This window comes from Microcebus murinus, chromosome 14, assembly GCF_040939455.1.
Source record: "Microcebus murinus isolate Inina chromosome 14, M.murinus_Inina_mat1.0, whole genome shotgun sequence".
NCBI classification, from domain to species: domain Eukaryota; kingdom Metazoa; phylum Chordata; class Mammalia; order Primates; family Cheirogaleidae; genus Microcebus; species Microcebus murinus.
The window spans coordinates 69,877,636-69,892,723 of NC_134117.1; the positions used below are offsets into that span (position 1 = coordinate 69,877,636).

Sequence of the window (15,088 nt, forward strand, 5' to 3'; positions counted from 1 at the left end):
CAGTCAGGTGGCTAAATCTGCCTAAATCCCAGCTCTGCCACTTGCTAGCAGGCAGCTAGGCCTAGGGCAAGCCACAGAATGTTCCTGAGTCTTTTTCCTGTCCGGAAAGTGACAACTTTGCAAACTCTAAAGACTCAAGCAAATGAAAGACAGAGGATAATACATCCAAAATCTGGTTCTTTGAAAGACTCAAAAAAAATAAATAACCACCTCATGAGGCTGATGGGGAAAAAATACAGAGCAAACATATACAAGATTCAGAATAAGAAAGGACACATGAAAAGATAACATTTATAGCTGGGTGCAGTAATATGCGCCTGTAGTCCCAGCTACTCGGGAGGCTGATATGGGAGGCTCACTTGAGCCCAGGAGTTGGAGGTTGCAGTGAGATATGATTGTACCACTGCGCTCCAGCAGGGGTGACAGAGACCCCATCTCTTAAAAAAAAAGTAATTATGATTATAGATTTTTTAAAAGAGTAATTATATGGCAACAAATTTGAAAAGAAAAGCTAAAGGAAATGGCTGGAACCTAGGAAAAGAGTAGAAAATAGGCCAATTCCATATAAGCAATTGGAAGGAGGCTGGCATAGTGAGCAGCTAAGACTGAGCACCCAGTAGATGGCAGCCATTTCCAGAGCCCTGCAAGGTCTGTCTGCCCCACATTCCTTCTGTGCAGCTGGCATAACCTTAGCTCTGAAACTGGACACAGGCAGTTCCCAAGTAAATATTTTAAAAGAAATCTAAAAGTGGTATCAGCAAAGTGAACGCAGCAGTGTAATAAATGACTCATATACCAAGTAGGGTTATTCCAGATATTTCAGTATGAAGAGAACTACCAGCCACCAGACCAATAAGAATAAAAGTTATGATTATATCAACTAACACTAAAAGGGAATTTAATATTTAGTAGCCACAATTAATAAAAGTTAAAATAGCAATAGAAGAAACCTATTTACATAAAGACAGTAAACATCATTCAAAAAAGGAAACTTAAGACCATTTCCATTAAAATCATAAATAAGCATGCTGATATCACTATTGTTAGTTAACATTGTTTTAGGGGGTCCTACCACATGTGATAAAACAGGAAAATAAAACAATCAATAAACATACTGTAAAAGAACTGGGAATTATTATCATTTCTGGTAATCATATGATGGTGGACTTAGAAAACACAAGAGATTTGAATTTTTTAAAAAGCTACTATAATTAATAAGTTCATTTAGCAAAGCGACTAGGTAAATATACCCCTCAAAAAACCAATAGCCTTTCTCCATGCTAACAATAAAATATAATGCCCATATAAAGAAAAACTATAAAATCATTTTAAAGAATATACAATGAAATCTTAACAATGATTTGATACTGAATAAGAAAACTTTATGTAATAAAAAGTTCTACCAAATTTTATTATACAAACTTAGTGCACTTCCAATTAAAATTTCAATCAGCATTTTTTCTCCTTTTTTGGGGGGGTGTGAGGAGGAAACTAAAAAATGTGAGAAAACTGAATAAAAGAATTTAAAGATTCATGTGGAAAAAGAAATCTTCAAGGACAGTCAAACATTTTTTTGAAAAAAATATGCAGAGGGAAAACTTTCCTTGCTGGGTATTATGGGATTCTGTAAGGTCAATGATCAAAGCAGATGTTCGCATGAGAAGAAACAGGCCAGGGCGAGAGTATAAAGTAGACATCTAGAAACAGAACCCCTACACAGGAAGCTAATGCATGACAATGGGGATTTTTTAACAATGAAAGTGGGGTGGTGTATCAATGGTGCTATCACACTGTCTTTGCATGACAAAAAAATTAAATTGAACCCGTCACAATGTTTATAAAAATAAATTTCAGATGAAGTGAAGATTAGAATGGAAAGAGTAAAAGAATTTAGGAGGACAATTGATAATATGCAGACTTTTAAAAGTAAAAACAGGAAACCAAGAAATTATAAGGGAAAAGACAGGCATACTTGATCACATAATGTTTTTAAAATTGAAAGGTAAAATACGCCATAAACAAAGCCAAAAGGCAAAAATAGATTGGAGGAAATAACTGCATCATAGGTGACAACTATAGGATGTATATCTGTGATATGCAAATAGCTCCTTCAGATTGATAAGGAAAAGACAAAAAGTCCGGTAGAAAAATGGGCTGAGAATATGATAGGCAAGTCACAGATTAGGAAATGTAAATGAACAATTATTGTATGGAAAGATTCTCAACTTCACCATAGTTAAGGGAATGCAAATTAAAGTTAATGAGATATGTGACCCATCGTGTTAGCCAAAAAATAACAATAGTAACAGCCAACCGCTGCCCCCTGCACTGCTTAGGAGTTGTGATAGCCCAGTAGTGTTCATAGGGTCAGAACTGAGCGGGCCTGGGCAGCCCGAGGTCAGGGCCTGGGCCGGCACCTGTGTGCCAGGTGCGCCTCTTGAGGTTCCGGATTTCGGAGTGGGCAGGTCAGAGGACGCTGGGGTCAGGGCTGGCATGGCCAGGGCAACTGGAGGGGCACTGGGCGGGGGACTGCGGGCCCAGACTGCTTACCAGCTAAGTGTTCTGACAACCGGTACGGCTGACCAGGTGTGCACGGGCAAAACGAACCTTTCTGGAGCAATGGTGAGGGCACTGTCATGCCCAGGCCCGGCGGCTCAGCAGTGTCTTCCGCGGCCGGCCGGGGCGGCAGAAACAAACGCACTGAGGTGTGGGAGCGCGGCGGCGGAGGACGATCAGCCCCGCATTGCTAGTGGGGAAACAGAACGATCTGACGGCAGGAGAGGGTTGGTTGAAACCTTCCACGTAAAGACCATGAAATTGTTAAATCGAATGCGCTCGAGCCATCCTAGCCGTCCTGGAAGGGCGTCCACGGTGAGTTAAAGCAGAAAAGCAAGACAGACACAGGAGACAGCATGACTTCACTTACGTAGAATGAAGGGGCGCGGCACCGGTGCAGCCAGCCCCAGTGCAAGCCAGCAGGCAGGGGGGCGAGCCGGCCACGCTGCAGCGCCCCGCCTGCCGCGCTCTGGGCTCTGGAGACTGCGCTCCTCCCGGCCAAGACCCGCCGCGGTGCAGGTGCACAGTACGCCCCTGACTTCCGGGACTCAGAATGGGGGGGGGGGATGCAAAGCATCTCTCAATAGTGTTAGACTGGTTTCATGTGAAGTGATAATATTTTGAATACATTGGATAAAATAAAATTCTATGGTAATCTAAATTTCACCTGTTTCCTTTTCGCTTTATTAATGTAGCTTCCTAAAAATGTAAAATTCCCTGTGTGGCTGGCATTATGTTTCTAGGGGACAGCGCTGTTTTCCAGGCAGAGGAGGATGTCACCTTCCCCAGCACTTACCCAACACTACAAGCGACTCAGCCCCGACCCCGCGTCCTCGCCCTCGCGCTCCTCTGGCGCACGCTTGCTGTCGGCCCGCGCCCGGGCCCCACGTCCCCGCGCGACGCACGGCGCGCGCCTGGCTGCGGGCGCGCAGGAGGGCGCGGGCCGGGCTGGGTGCGCGCGAGGCGGGAACGTGGCGCTGCGTCTGCAGGGCCGTCGACAGCCAGAGCCCCACGGAGTTTGGGGGCTTTATTTTCTGGCATTAAGAGGTGACTGAGTGGCTTTTTAAAAAGCGATTCACATGACTTATTTGCATTTTAGAAAAAAAATCACCTTCGCCTAAGGGTGGAGTTAAACTGGAAAGAGGGAAAGAGGTTCGGCCTCCTGCAGGCGGCGCCAGGCCGGGGTCTGGGGTCTGGGCTCAGGGCACAGCTCGGGCGGGCTCAGCAGCTTGAGGGCCGAGTGGCAAGCAAACAGGAGCTAACAGCACCCAGTAACTGCGAGCTGAGAAATTCTTGTCCCCACAGATGGCGAAGCTGGAGCTCAGAAAGGCTCAGTGTGCCGTCCAGGGTCGTGCAGATTATAAGTGATGTCACTGAGACAGGAAATACACCCCTGGGCCCTCTACCCCCTTCCAGGCTCTTCTCATGATTCAAAAATCACTGTTTATGAACTGTGGATTGTTCTAGAATTTCCTGAGAGGCCAGGTTCTCCAACAACTATAGTCTGGAGCAAAATATAGCAATGTGTTTTCTTTCTCCAACATATCAGCTCAAGCAAATCCCAGGAGAGGAGAACCCCATTTTTCTCCCTTCGGATGCAAAATACGACTGGCTTTTGGCCAAAATCTGGGTGCGTTCCAGTGACTTTCATGTCCACCAGACCATCACACACCTTCTGCGCACACATCTGGTGTCTGAAGTTTTCGGCATCGCCTTGTACCGCCAGCTGCCTGCTGTGCACCCCATTTTCAAGGTACAGCACCTCCTGCTTGGGGGGGGGAGAGCATCCAGGATATGAGGGCGGCAGGGGACTGAGGTTCCCACAGGGAACTGTGGCTAGGAGTGGGCAGTAGAGGGGGCCCCCAGGAGAGATGTTCTGGGAGTCGGTAAGGTCCCCCAAGGGAGAAAGCAACTGAGAGCCTGCTGTTCCCCAGGATGCTCCGCTGGGCTGCTGGGCTGGACCTGGCTGGCTCCGGAGTGGAATTTTAAAAAGCAAATGAGTTCTGTGTGATCCTTGGCTGATCCTGGTGGCTGCCCCAGCTGTCACTCTCCTCTCTTTCTCAATCCTACCAGCACTGACTGCTGGAGTAGCTGCGGGCTAAAATATCTCCATGTGCCTCATTTTCCTCATCAGTGAAACAGATCAAACTAGTACACCTGCCTCATCAGATCATGGTCTGGATTAGAATAGTTAATAAACTCAGCTTAAAACAGTGCCCAGGACTGTAATTACACACTACACCAGTGTTGACGTCCTGTTTTTAGCAGTATCATCTCTACAGTTAAGCATCAGAGCTGTGCCAGGCCCCCAGCAGTCACTCAGCAGGAAGATCAGCACCCCAACCTTCACTTCCCACTGCATCCAGCATCCCCTCACCCCCGGGGGCTGGGGAGAGGCTGCTGGGGTCCCAGGAGCACCTGGTCCAGAGGCCCTGGCCAGGCCCTCTCTGAGGCCTCCTCCCCCCCCCCCAGCTGCTGGTGGCACACGTGCGGTTCACCATTGCCATCAACACCAAGGCCCGAGAGCAGCTCATCTGTGAGTACGGCCTCTTTGACAAGGTGAGTACCCTTGGCCTTTGGAAAGAGCCCTGCCTGGCAGCCTCCACCCCCACCTGAGGTCTTGACTGAGGTAGAGGCCTGGGAAGGGTGGAGGCTGGAGGCTGTGCCCAGAGCGCTGGCTCCTAGCTTCTCTGGCCAGTCTCTGGCCCCTTCCACCCAGCCGCAGGGAGCACTCCTCCCCAGCGCCAGCCACGCCTCCCGTCAGCAGCTCCCCGCCCGCCCTCTCCTGGCCTCTGGGACATGGGTGTAGACCGCCTCTGGCACCCACTCCTCATGGCCCACTGACCTCGTCCACACCAAGGACCTGTGTCTCCCTCCCACTGCTGCCCCTGGTCCTGCCCTGGACTGCCCAGCACTCTGAGCCGCCCCCCTGCCGCACAGGCCTTCAGGCAGCACCCACCTCCTGAGCCCCTGCAGCCTTACCGGCCTGGACTCACGCCAGCCCTCAGCTGGCCTTCCTCCCCCCCCCAGCAGTGAGTCACCAGCACAGACGATCACTGAAGTTGAGACCCTGATTGGGAGGCAAATGACAAAACCCAACTCAAACCAGCAAGATAGGACTTGCCTTGTGTTATAAACCTGGATGTGGGGGGCGGGGGCGGGTCTCAGACCAAAATGGATCCAGGAACCCACACGGCGCACCAGGGCTCATGCATGCTGGCTCACACTCCTGCTGCAGACTTGGGGGTGGGGATGGGACCTCGCCACAGAGTCTCCCTTGTGGCTGTCACCTCCCAGGCTGCATCCAAACATGAGGTACCAGGAGCAGCTCTTGCTGGTCCCACTTGGTCAAATGACCACCAATCTCTAGCACCCAGCACCCAAGTTCTTCTTTGAAAATTCTGTGTCCCTGACTGCTCAGCCACCTGGGTGTGTTCAACTGTGTATGTGTGTGGTGTGTGTGTGCACACGTGTGCACACAGATGTGAGCATGTGTGTCTGCATCTGAGCTGCTGGGACCAGGACTAGGATCCCTCCTGTGTGTCACTCCAGCCCTCAGCTAAGCACACAGCAGGCCCTCAGCAGAGCTCTGTGGACGGGGGACTGCGGGTCCCAGGAGCAATGACTCTGGGTATCCTATGCACTGCACTGAAGAAGCCCAGGCCCACTAGTGCTGCGACTCCCACACACCCACAAGCTGCCTGGCTGCCCTCCTGGGGGTGGGAGCTCCCCCTCCGTGCTGGAGCTCTGTGTCCCCACTGTTCAAGCCCTTGCTGGATCTGGCAAAGACTCCCTGTAAGGCGCTCCTGCGCTGCCCTTGGCATCTCTGCATTAAACTTCCCGCCCCTGTACAGGACATGGGTTGCCCCTCCGCGTGCCTGGCCACTCACTGCCCTTGCACAGGTTGTCATGGATGCAGGGTGAGCTCGGGCTGGACGGGAGGGGAGGGGGAGTCTCAGCTCAGAGCACTCTTCTCCCACCCCAGGCCAACGCCACAGGGGGCGGCGGGCACGTGCAGATGGTGCAGAGAGCCATGCAGGACCTGACCTACACTTCCCTGTGCTTCCCCGAGGCCATCAAGGCCCGGGACATGGACAGCAAAGAGGACATCCCCTACTACTTCTACCGGGACGACGGGCTCCTGGTGTGGGAAGCCATCAAGACGTGAGCGCCAGCGGCGCGGGCTCCCCGAGAGGCGCTGATGGGGGAAGGGAGGCGCGGGGTAGGGGAGGTCCTGAGCCCAGACACTAGGAGTAAGTGGCAGGGTCGCCAATGGGGCGCAGCGTCGCACACCTGGCTGCGTCACCCACTGCCGGCCGCCCCCCACCCCCGAGCCAGGTTCACGGCCGAGGTGGTGGGCATCTACTACGAGAGTGACCAGGTGGTGCAGGAGGACCAGGAGCTGCAGGACTTCGTGAAGGACGTTTACGTGTACGGCATGCGGGGCAGGAAGGCCTCAGGTAGGGCCGCGCCTCCCGCCCCATCTCCCGCCCCTCCCGGGCCCGGGCTCCCGCTGCCCACCGGCCGTCTCGGAGGACGAGGCTGCCCAGAGCTACAGCGGCGACCCCGGCCGAGCTGCCGCCCCCGGGCGTCCTCCCTGGCGCCCGGAGCCCGGGACGGGGCGGGGCTCAGGGGTCCCGGGCGGGGCCTCAGCGCTCGCGTGGCTCCGCCCTAGGCTTCCCCAAGTCGCTCAAGAGCCGGGAGAAGCTGTCGGAGTACCTGACCGTGGTGATCTTCACGGCCTCGGCCCAGCACGCCGCGGTGAACTTCGGCCAGGTGGGCCGGGGGCCCTCGCAGCGGGGACTCGACCGGGCCCTCCCGCCCTCCGCCGCCGTCTTTGCTCCTGCAGGATCCCAGGCAGCCGGGGTGGGCCCGGGATCCGGGCGGCTGGACGGGTTCCTCGGGCTCGGCCCAGGGCGCCGGCTGCTGGCAGGAGATGGGGCGACGGCCCAGCCCGCGGTGGCGGGAGGATCCGGTGGCTGGGGCGCCCACGCAAGCGGCCTCCCCGGCGGGCAGGTGTGGGCGTGGTGGGCCGCAGGTGGGCGGGTAACTGGGCTTCGGGGCGCCCACTCTTGTTGGTGGCCGTCCTGCAGTACGACTGGTGCTCCTGGATCCCCAACGCCCCCCCAACCATGCGAGCCCCGCCGCCCACGGCCAAGGGCGTCGTGACCATCGAGCAGATCGTGGACACGCTGCCCGACCGTGGCCGCTCCTGCTGGCACCTGGGTGCAGTGTGGGCGCTGAGCCAATTCCAGGAAAACGAGGTGAGGCTGAGCAGTGTGGGGGCAATCCCAGGTCACCCCAAGTTTAAGCCATTCCCACCCTTAGGGTTTTGTGACTCAGGGCTCAGCCTGGACACACGGGGCCAGGAATCCTGAATTCCAAGGCTGGGGAGCCCAACTGGGTTGCATGTGCCACCAGGTCCTCGGGCCTGAGCCTGGACACAGCTCAGGGTGGCAGGACAGAAGAGTACACAGGCTCTGCTCCGCTCATTGTCACCGGAGGGTGGTGTGTGCCCCCCTTCCCCAGCTATTAACTAAGCTCTTCCATGTGGTTTCTCCCTAGCACCCCAGAGGGAACGACTAAGAGTTTCTTGGGTTCCTTCTAGACTCATACTCCTTATTTAACCTAACACCAAATCTGGTTATCTTGGTGGACTGAACCCCTTGGCAGAAGCTCAGTGGTTCATACAACGATGGTCCCAGTTTCACCAGCTTCAGATGGATTGGGCATCTAAGTTGCTTCCGGGCCTTCACTAGTGTGTTGGTCCCTCACTGGGCATGCATGTGTGTCACTCCTACTAGAGGAATTTCTTGGTCAAAGATTATTGAGACAATTGACCTCCACACACTAAATCCAAAATCTCACATTTTTCCAGCCCTGAAACTACCTTAACTATCCAATAGAGTAGCTTTTAAACAAGATGTCTAGCTTTCATTTGCAGACATCTGTGAGCATGCAAATGAGCACACCACCCCGACAAGGAACCACTTCTTCTGAGTCCCCCAACAGGCCTGCCTCAGCCCTCCCCGTACCCCTGAGTGCCTGGAGCCCAGATGGCAAGTGGGAGTGCTGCATAGGGTGGCCCACCCAGGCCACCAGGCCACATGCCCACCACAGCTAGGACCACTAGCAGCATCTACATTCACCTGAATCATCTCATGGCCACTCGACAGCCTGGCAGTTATTTTTCCCACTAATCCATGAAGCCCAGGCTTTCCTTGGGGAAGGCAGGTTGGAGGCGGCATCTGCCTTCTCGGTGCACTCTCGGCAGGCAGCAGAGGGTGAAAATGGGGGGTGAACAGATGCTCCCTCCCTGACCTCCCAAGGGGTGGCCCCTGGGGTGGGACAGGCCTGTCAGTTCACATTGGTGGCCGATTAACCTGTCTATATCTGGGCACTCAGCTATTCCTGGGCATGTACCCAGAAGAACATTTCATCGAGAAGCCTGTGAAGGAGGCCATGGCTCGATTCCGCAAGAACCTTGAGGTCATCGTCAGCATGATCGCTGAGCGCAACAAGAACAAGAAGCTGCCATATTACTACTTGTCTCCAGACCGGATTCCCAACAGCGTGGCCATCTGAGCATACCTGTGCCATTCCCACTCTGGGAGGGCAGCTGCTCCAGCCCTACAGACTCACCGCCTGCCTGGAAGGCTCTCTGGTCAGGCTTCCTGGAGGCTTACTTTCCCTGCGAGGCCAGTGCATTTCCCTGTTTACCCCTCAGCCTTGAGGGAATCCCATAGTTTGATCAAAGTGTGTAAACACTGCAGGGACCCCTCCCATACAGAGCAGAACTGTGCAGCCTCCTCCCCACATGCAGCGCAGCCCTTCCACACCAGGCAGCAGCAGCAAATCAGGACCACTGGTAGACGGTTGTTCTTGTTGGAGACCTGGGATGATTATTTTCTGTCCTATTTATGCCTATTCCAATTTCTTGCATGCAGCAGGTACCCAAATAAATTCTTATTGAGTGAATTAAGAATTGGTTGTCATAAAATAAAAATGTTCATTTAAAACAGGTCTCATTCCACATGCTATGTTCTAATCACCCTAAATAGCTCACAGACCCACCCCCAACACATACACATGTACTGGAAAAAAAATGATAATCACTGTGATTTCATCTGGGCAAAACCCTCCCCACCCAAGTCTGGATAGAAGGTGCTTTTCCCTCTTCTTTTACCATACAGCTCCTACTCTTTCTTCAGAACACATCTCAGTTGCCACTCCTCTGGGAAGGCACCCTTGGTTGCCCAGATAGAGTCTGTCTCTCCCCAGGGCTTTGTTCAGACAAAGACCTCTGTTGTTGCCTGCAGGGAGCTAGCTACACTCTCAGCAAAACAGGTCCCAGGCAGGATCATCGCAAGAGATTTGGAAATAATAGAAATAGGAGAAATAATAGAGACAGAAATAACTAAGACAAAGTATAAAGTGGAGGGGGAGTCAGGAGTCCTCTAGCATTCTCGTGAGCTGTGAGGCCCTGAGTGAAGTTGTGCATCAGTATTTATTGGTGCAGTAATTAGTTGTAGTAGTTATAGATTTACGTGTATAGATAATTTGTTTAGGTTTTAAGGCTCCCCAAAAGTTTCTAGAGATCCCCTAATTAACTCTTATGTGAGCAAATGGTTACAAAATTTAAGATGAACTTCTAAGCCCTAAGATAAAATTGTCAATTAGCAGAAAAGCTAAATGGAAATATAGAGGCTATATATTTCTTCATCTAGTTTCTTATTAACTGAGACAAGTGGTCAGAAGTGAAGCAGGAACTATCCTTAAGGCTAATTGGCTTTAGCTGCAGGTGTCTGCTGGGCAGGCATTCTTTGATCAGTCCTTATCCTGTGACTCCATGCCAAGCTCTATCTTACACAAGGATCAGGCGCTGGCTTCCAGGTCTCGAGATGGGCATCACCTTATATATGCCTCTGGCAGGTGAGATGCCCTCCTGTGGCTAGGTAGCTTTTGGTCTGTAAACTAACATGTTCACAGATTCCTTTAAGAAAAAGCCCTGCAAAACTCCTGAAACCTTTTATGTCTCTTATCTTCCAACAGTTGCCCTCCCTGGTGGTTTCTCCCTTGGGGGGGGGAGGGCGGAGCCAGTAGAAGGACAGGAGACTGACCCTATTTATTTCTGTGCCCTAGGCTGGTCTAGGGCTGGCATCGGGCACGAGCACTCAGCTGCTCTCTCATCTCCCTCCCAGCAAGGCACTTCACTGGCAGATATCAGGCATTGTCTTGGGGGTTGAAGGCTTATTTTCTCCTGAGCAAGTGTTTTAACATGATTTACAAAAATGCATTCTCTTTCCCCAGGCCTGAAAGGCAGAGCCAGCTCTAAGCTTGGGCATGGTGACCCCTTGCCCCCTCTTACTCACATGCCCAACTCACAACCCCTTAGCCCTGGCTTCAAAATCATGTCAACAGGGTCTCCAGTGTTTCTGGATGGTGCTCCTGATGTGATAGGATCACAGCTCAATGTCTAGGTAAAAGGCTTCTTTCTACCAGGACTAACATGGCATAGAAGAAGGTGTGCATGTGTTCCTGGGCCCACAAATCCCTGAGAAAACTTGATTGTTGGAGTAAGTACAGCCCCTTACTGCTCCAGACTTCCTACCATCCCTCTGAGAATTGCCCACCATATTTGTTAATGACCTTCAGGACAGATGCCATAAATATATGGCCATAGTAGAGGCATTCCACACCATATTACTATTTGTCCCCAGACCGGATTCCCAACTCTGAGAACCTACACACCAATCTTTAGAACCCACAAGGCCATGTGATTAAGGAGGAGGGAGCAGGAAGGAACAAGAGTAGGCAGGTGCTGCTGCAGGTCTGGCACCAGCAAAAGAAGAAAGAGAAGTAAGGATTGGTATAAAGGGCTTTGGACTGTACAGCTTGTCAGAAAAAGTCTCACTCCAGCCAATGGGAAGTCCTCAAACAAAAGTCACCATTACAGACATATTGCATCTGGACAGAATGGCAATAGTGGTCTTGGCATGAATGTCACAGTGGAGCCAAAGGTGTGGCAGCTAAGGCTGTCTGTCAGTTATGTTCTCTGTAGCTGGTCATCTTGGCTCCCTGCACCTGGATATCTGAGTAGCACAGCTCCACTGCTGCCACAGGATAGGGACAGTCCCAAATTCTGTGCAGAGACTGTCCAAACCTCCGGCCGACTCCTAAGACACACATGCATGGGGCAAATTACAAACAACCCAATTTAGGATAAAATAACCTATGTTAGTCTGTTTGTGCTGTTACAAAAAAATACCCAAGACAATAATTCCTAAAGAAGAGAAATTTATTCCTCACAGTTCTGGGGGCTAGAAATCTAAGATCAAATCGCCAGTAGGTTCAGTGTCTATCAAGGGCTTGGTCTCCGCTTCCAAGAAGACGCCTTTTCCTCACAGAGCAGAAGGGCCAAAAAGGGTGAATACTCTCTGAAACCTCTTTTATAAAGGCATTAATCCACTCATGAGAGCTCAAGACTTAATCACTTCCCCACTTCCTAGGAACATCACCTTGAGGTTTAAGTTCTAACATATGATTTTTTGAGAGATACATATATTCAAAACATATTATAGCACAAACAAACTGAGATTTGAGCTTTCAAATAATTTTCAGTGTAAGTTAATTGCTTGCTTGGAGAAAAAAAATTCCTCTTTGGAGGAATATAACAGAATTCAGAATCTTTATAAAATAACATTCATCACAGTCAGCACATAATCCAAAATTACTCAACATACCAAGAATTAGGAAAATGTGACCTACTCTCAAGAGAAAAGATAATTAACAAAGACCAATCACAAGATGACCCAGATATTGGAATTAGCAACCATTTTAATGCAGCTTTTATATCTGTGCTCAGTAAGTTAAAGAAAATATGCTCCAATATATGTAAGGATAGGAAATCTCAGCAAAAAATAAATAAAAACCTATAAAATGTACAAAAAAAAAAAAGGAGGAGGAGAAGGAGGACAAGGACAAGGAGAAGAACCAAATGGAAATTCTAGAACTAAAAAATATCTGGGAAAAAAGTAGTTAAATGGGCTTAAATAGGGGAACAGAGATGTCAGAGGAAAGAGAAAACTTGAAGTCAGGTCAACAGAGATGACCCAACCTAAAGTACAGAGATCATTTCTTCTTTTCTTTTTTTTTATTTTCAACTGCCTCATTGAGAAGCAGATAATTTCTTTTTAATGAATGAACAGAGCCAAAGAGAGGTATGGGACAATACAAAAAATGTTAATATACATATAATTGGAGTGTTAGAAGAAGAGGGGATGTGAAAGAGAATGGGGCAGGACATTTGAAAAAATTAAGGCCAAAATTTCCCCAAATTTGGTGAAAGACATAAATTTAAAGCTTCAAGAAGCTCAGCTGAACCCAAGAAGAATAAATACAAAGAAAGCCATATCTACATACTTCAGAGTCAAACTGTTATAATAGAAACCAGAGTTAAAGAGAAAATCTTAAAAGCAGTGGCACTTAGAATACAGTAGAACAAAAATGTGAATTACAGCTGATTTTTCATCAGAAAGTGTGTGTGGAGGGGAGGGCAAATACAATGGAGCAGTATTTTTAAAGCATTGAAAGAAAAGAAAATCACCAACACAGAATTCTGTAACCAGCAACAATATCCTTCAAGAATGAAAACAAAATAGATTTCCAGTAAAATAAAACTAAGATAATCTATCACCAGTAGATCTACATTACAAAAAAATTTTTTAAAAAAGCTAAAAGGAAATCTGCATGCTGAAGGGAAGTGATACTAGATGAAAGTTCAGATCCTCAGAAAGGAATGAAGAGTATTAGAAATGGTAACTATTTGGTAAATGTAAAAGATTTTTCTCCCTCTTAATTTTTTTAAAATATATATGACTATTTAAAGCCAATATCATGACATTGTCATGTGGCATTTATAATTCATGTAAATGTAATATATATGAAGACAGCATAAAAGACAATAAATGGCTACTAAATGGACTTATTTAGTTATATAGTTTCAACATTTTATATCAAGTGGTGCAATATTAATTTTAGGTAGCTTGTGAAAATTTAAGAAGGTAGATTATAGGCACTAGAGGAACCACTAAAACTATTGTAAAGAAGTATGGCTAAAAAGCAATAGATGACTTAAAATCAATTCTAAAGATACATAAATAATGAAAAGGCAGGAAAAGAGAAACAGAGAAAAGCAGAGGTAAAAGCAGCAAATAATAAAATGGTAGACATAGATTCAACCTTTAACAATAGTTACATCAAATGTTAATGGACTAAAAGCTCTAACTAAAAGGAAGAGATTATCAAAATGGCTCTAAAAAACTCAATACCCAACAACATGCTATATATAAGATAAACATTATAAATACATAGTACAATCAGAATTTTTTTCTGTAAGATATTTTAGGTTTTGCAGGCCACAATCTGTTGCATTTTTTCTAAAACAACTCTTCAAAAATATAAAACACATCCCTCACTTAAGAGCCTTACAAAAAACAGGATATGAGCTATATTTGGTCAGTAGTCTGGAGTTTTCTGTCCCCTGATATAAAGAGACAGATAATAAGATTTGTGAATGGCAAAAAAGCACATGGAAAGAAGTTCAACATCATTAGTCATTAGGAAAATGCAAATTAAAACCACAATGGCATACAGCCGCACATCTGCAAGAATGCCTAAGATCGAAATGACTGACAACACCAAATGTTGGCAAGGATATGAAGTACCTGGAACCTCATACTTTGTTGTTGGGAATATAAAATGGTACTCCAACTTTGGAAAAACATCTGACAATTTCTTATAAAACTAAACGTATCCCTACTTCTTCTGAACTAGCATTCCATTCCTACATATTTCCCCAAGAGAAAGGAAAATGTCTACAAAAATATTTGTACAAAAATATTCTTAGCAGTTTTATTCATAATAGCCCACAACTGGAAACAGTTCAAATATCCAGTGATAAGAAAATAGATGAAGAGAAGCACAGTCATGCTGTGGAATATTACTCAAAAATAAAAAGGAGGGGGGGGTGGAGCAAGATGGCGGACAATAACACCTTCAGACAGAGTGTCTCTGCAGAAAAGACAGATTCCAGCAGAAATTAGAGGAAAGAAGCAAGAAGACGAGCATACAGTGGACGAGGGCAAACAGGAAGGCAATACGACATGCAGTCATCAGACTGACCAAAGTATCAACTAAAGAGGCCCTTCTAAGAGCTGTAAGACAAAAGAAGCAAGTAACATACAAGGGAAAGCCAATTCGAATAACATCAGACTTCTCTAATGAGACTTTACAAACAAGGAGAGACTGGGGCCCCATTCTCACTCTTTTGAAACAAAACAATGCCCAGCCTAGAATATTATTCCCTGCAAAACTAAGCTTCGTATATGAAGGAGAAAGAAAAACATTCTCAGACAAGCAAAGGCTCAGAGAATTCACCAAGACAAGACCAGCCCTATAAGAAGTACTCAAAACAGTGTTACGCAAGGAACACCATAATAAAAACTCACAAATATAAAAACAACCAAAACCC

General features: G+C 48.2%; 1 protein-coding gene across 1 annotated transcript in view; it reads left to right on the top strand.

Moving 5' to 3' along the window:
- LOC105860128 (polyunsaturated fatty acid 5-lipoxygenase) overlaps nt 1-9,530 on the top strand; it is a 47,990-nt gene extending 38,460 nt beyond the window's left edge. The window contains exons 8-14 of the mRNA XM_012744635.2: nt 4,106-4,309; nt 5,029-5,115; nt 6,542-6,720; nt 6,895-7,016; nt 7,232-7,332; nt 7,650-7,820; nt 8,962-9,530. Coding sequence (XP_012600089.2) covers nt 4,106-4,309; nt 5,029-5,115; nt 6,542-6,720; nt 6,895-7,016; nt 7,232-7,332; nt 7,650-7,820; nt 8,962-9,141 — 1,044 coding nt within the window. The 3' untranslated portion in view covers nt 9,142-9,530. The remainder of the gene's footprint in view (nt 1-4,105; nt 4,310-5,028; nt 5,116-6,541; nt 6,721-6,894; nt 7,017-7,231; nt 7,333-7,649; nt 7,821-8,961) is intronic.
- The last annotated feature ends 5,558 nt before the right edge of the window (nt 9,531-15,088 follow it).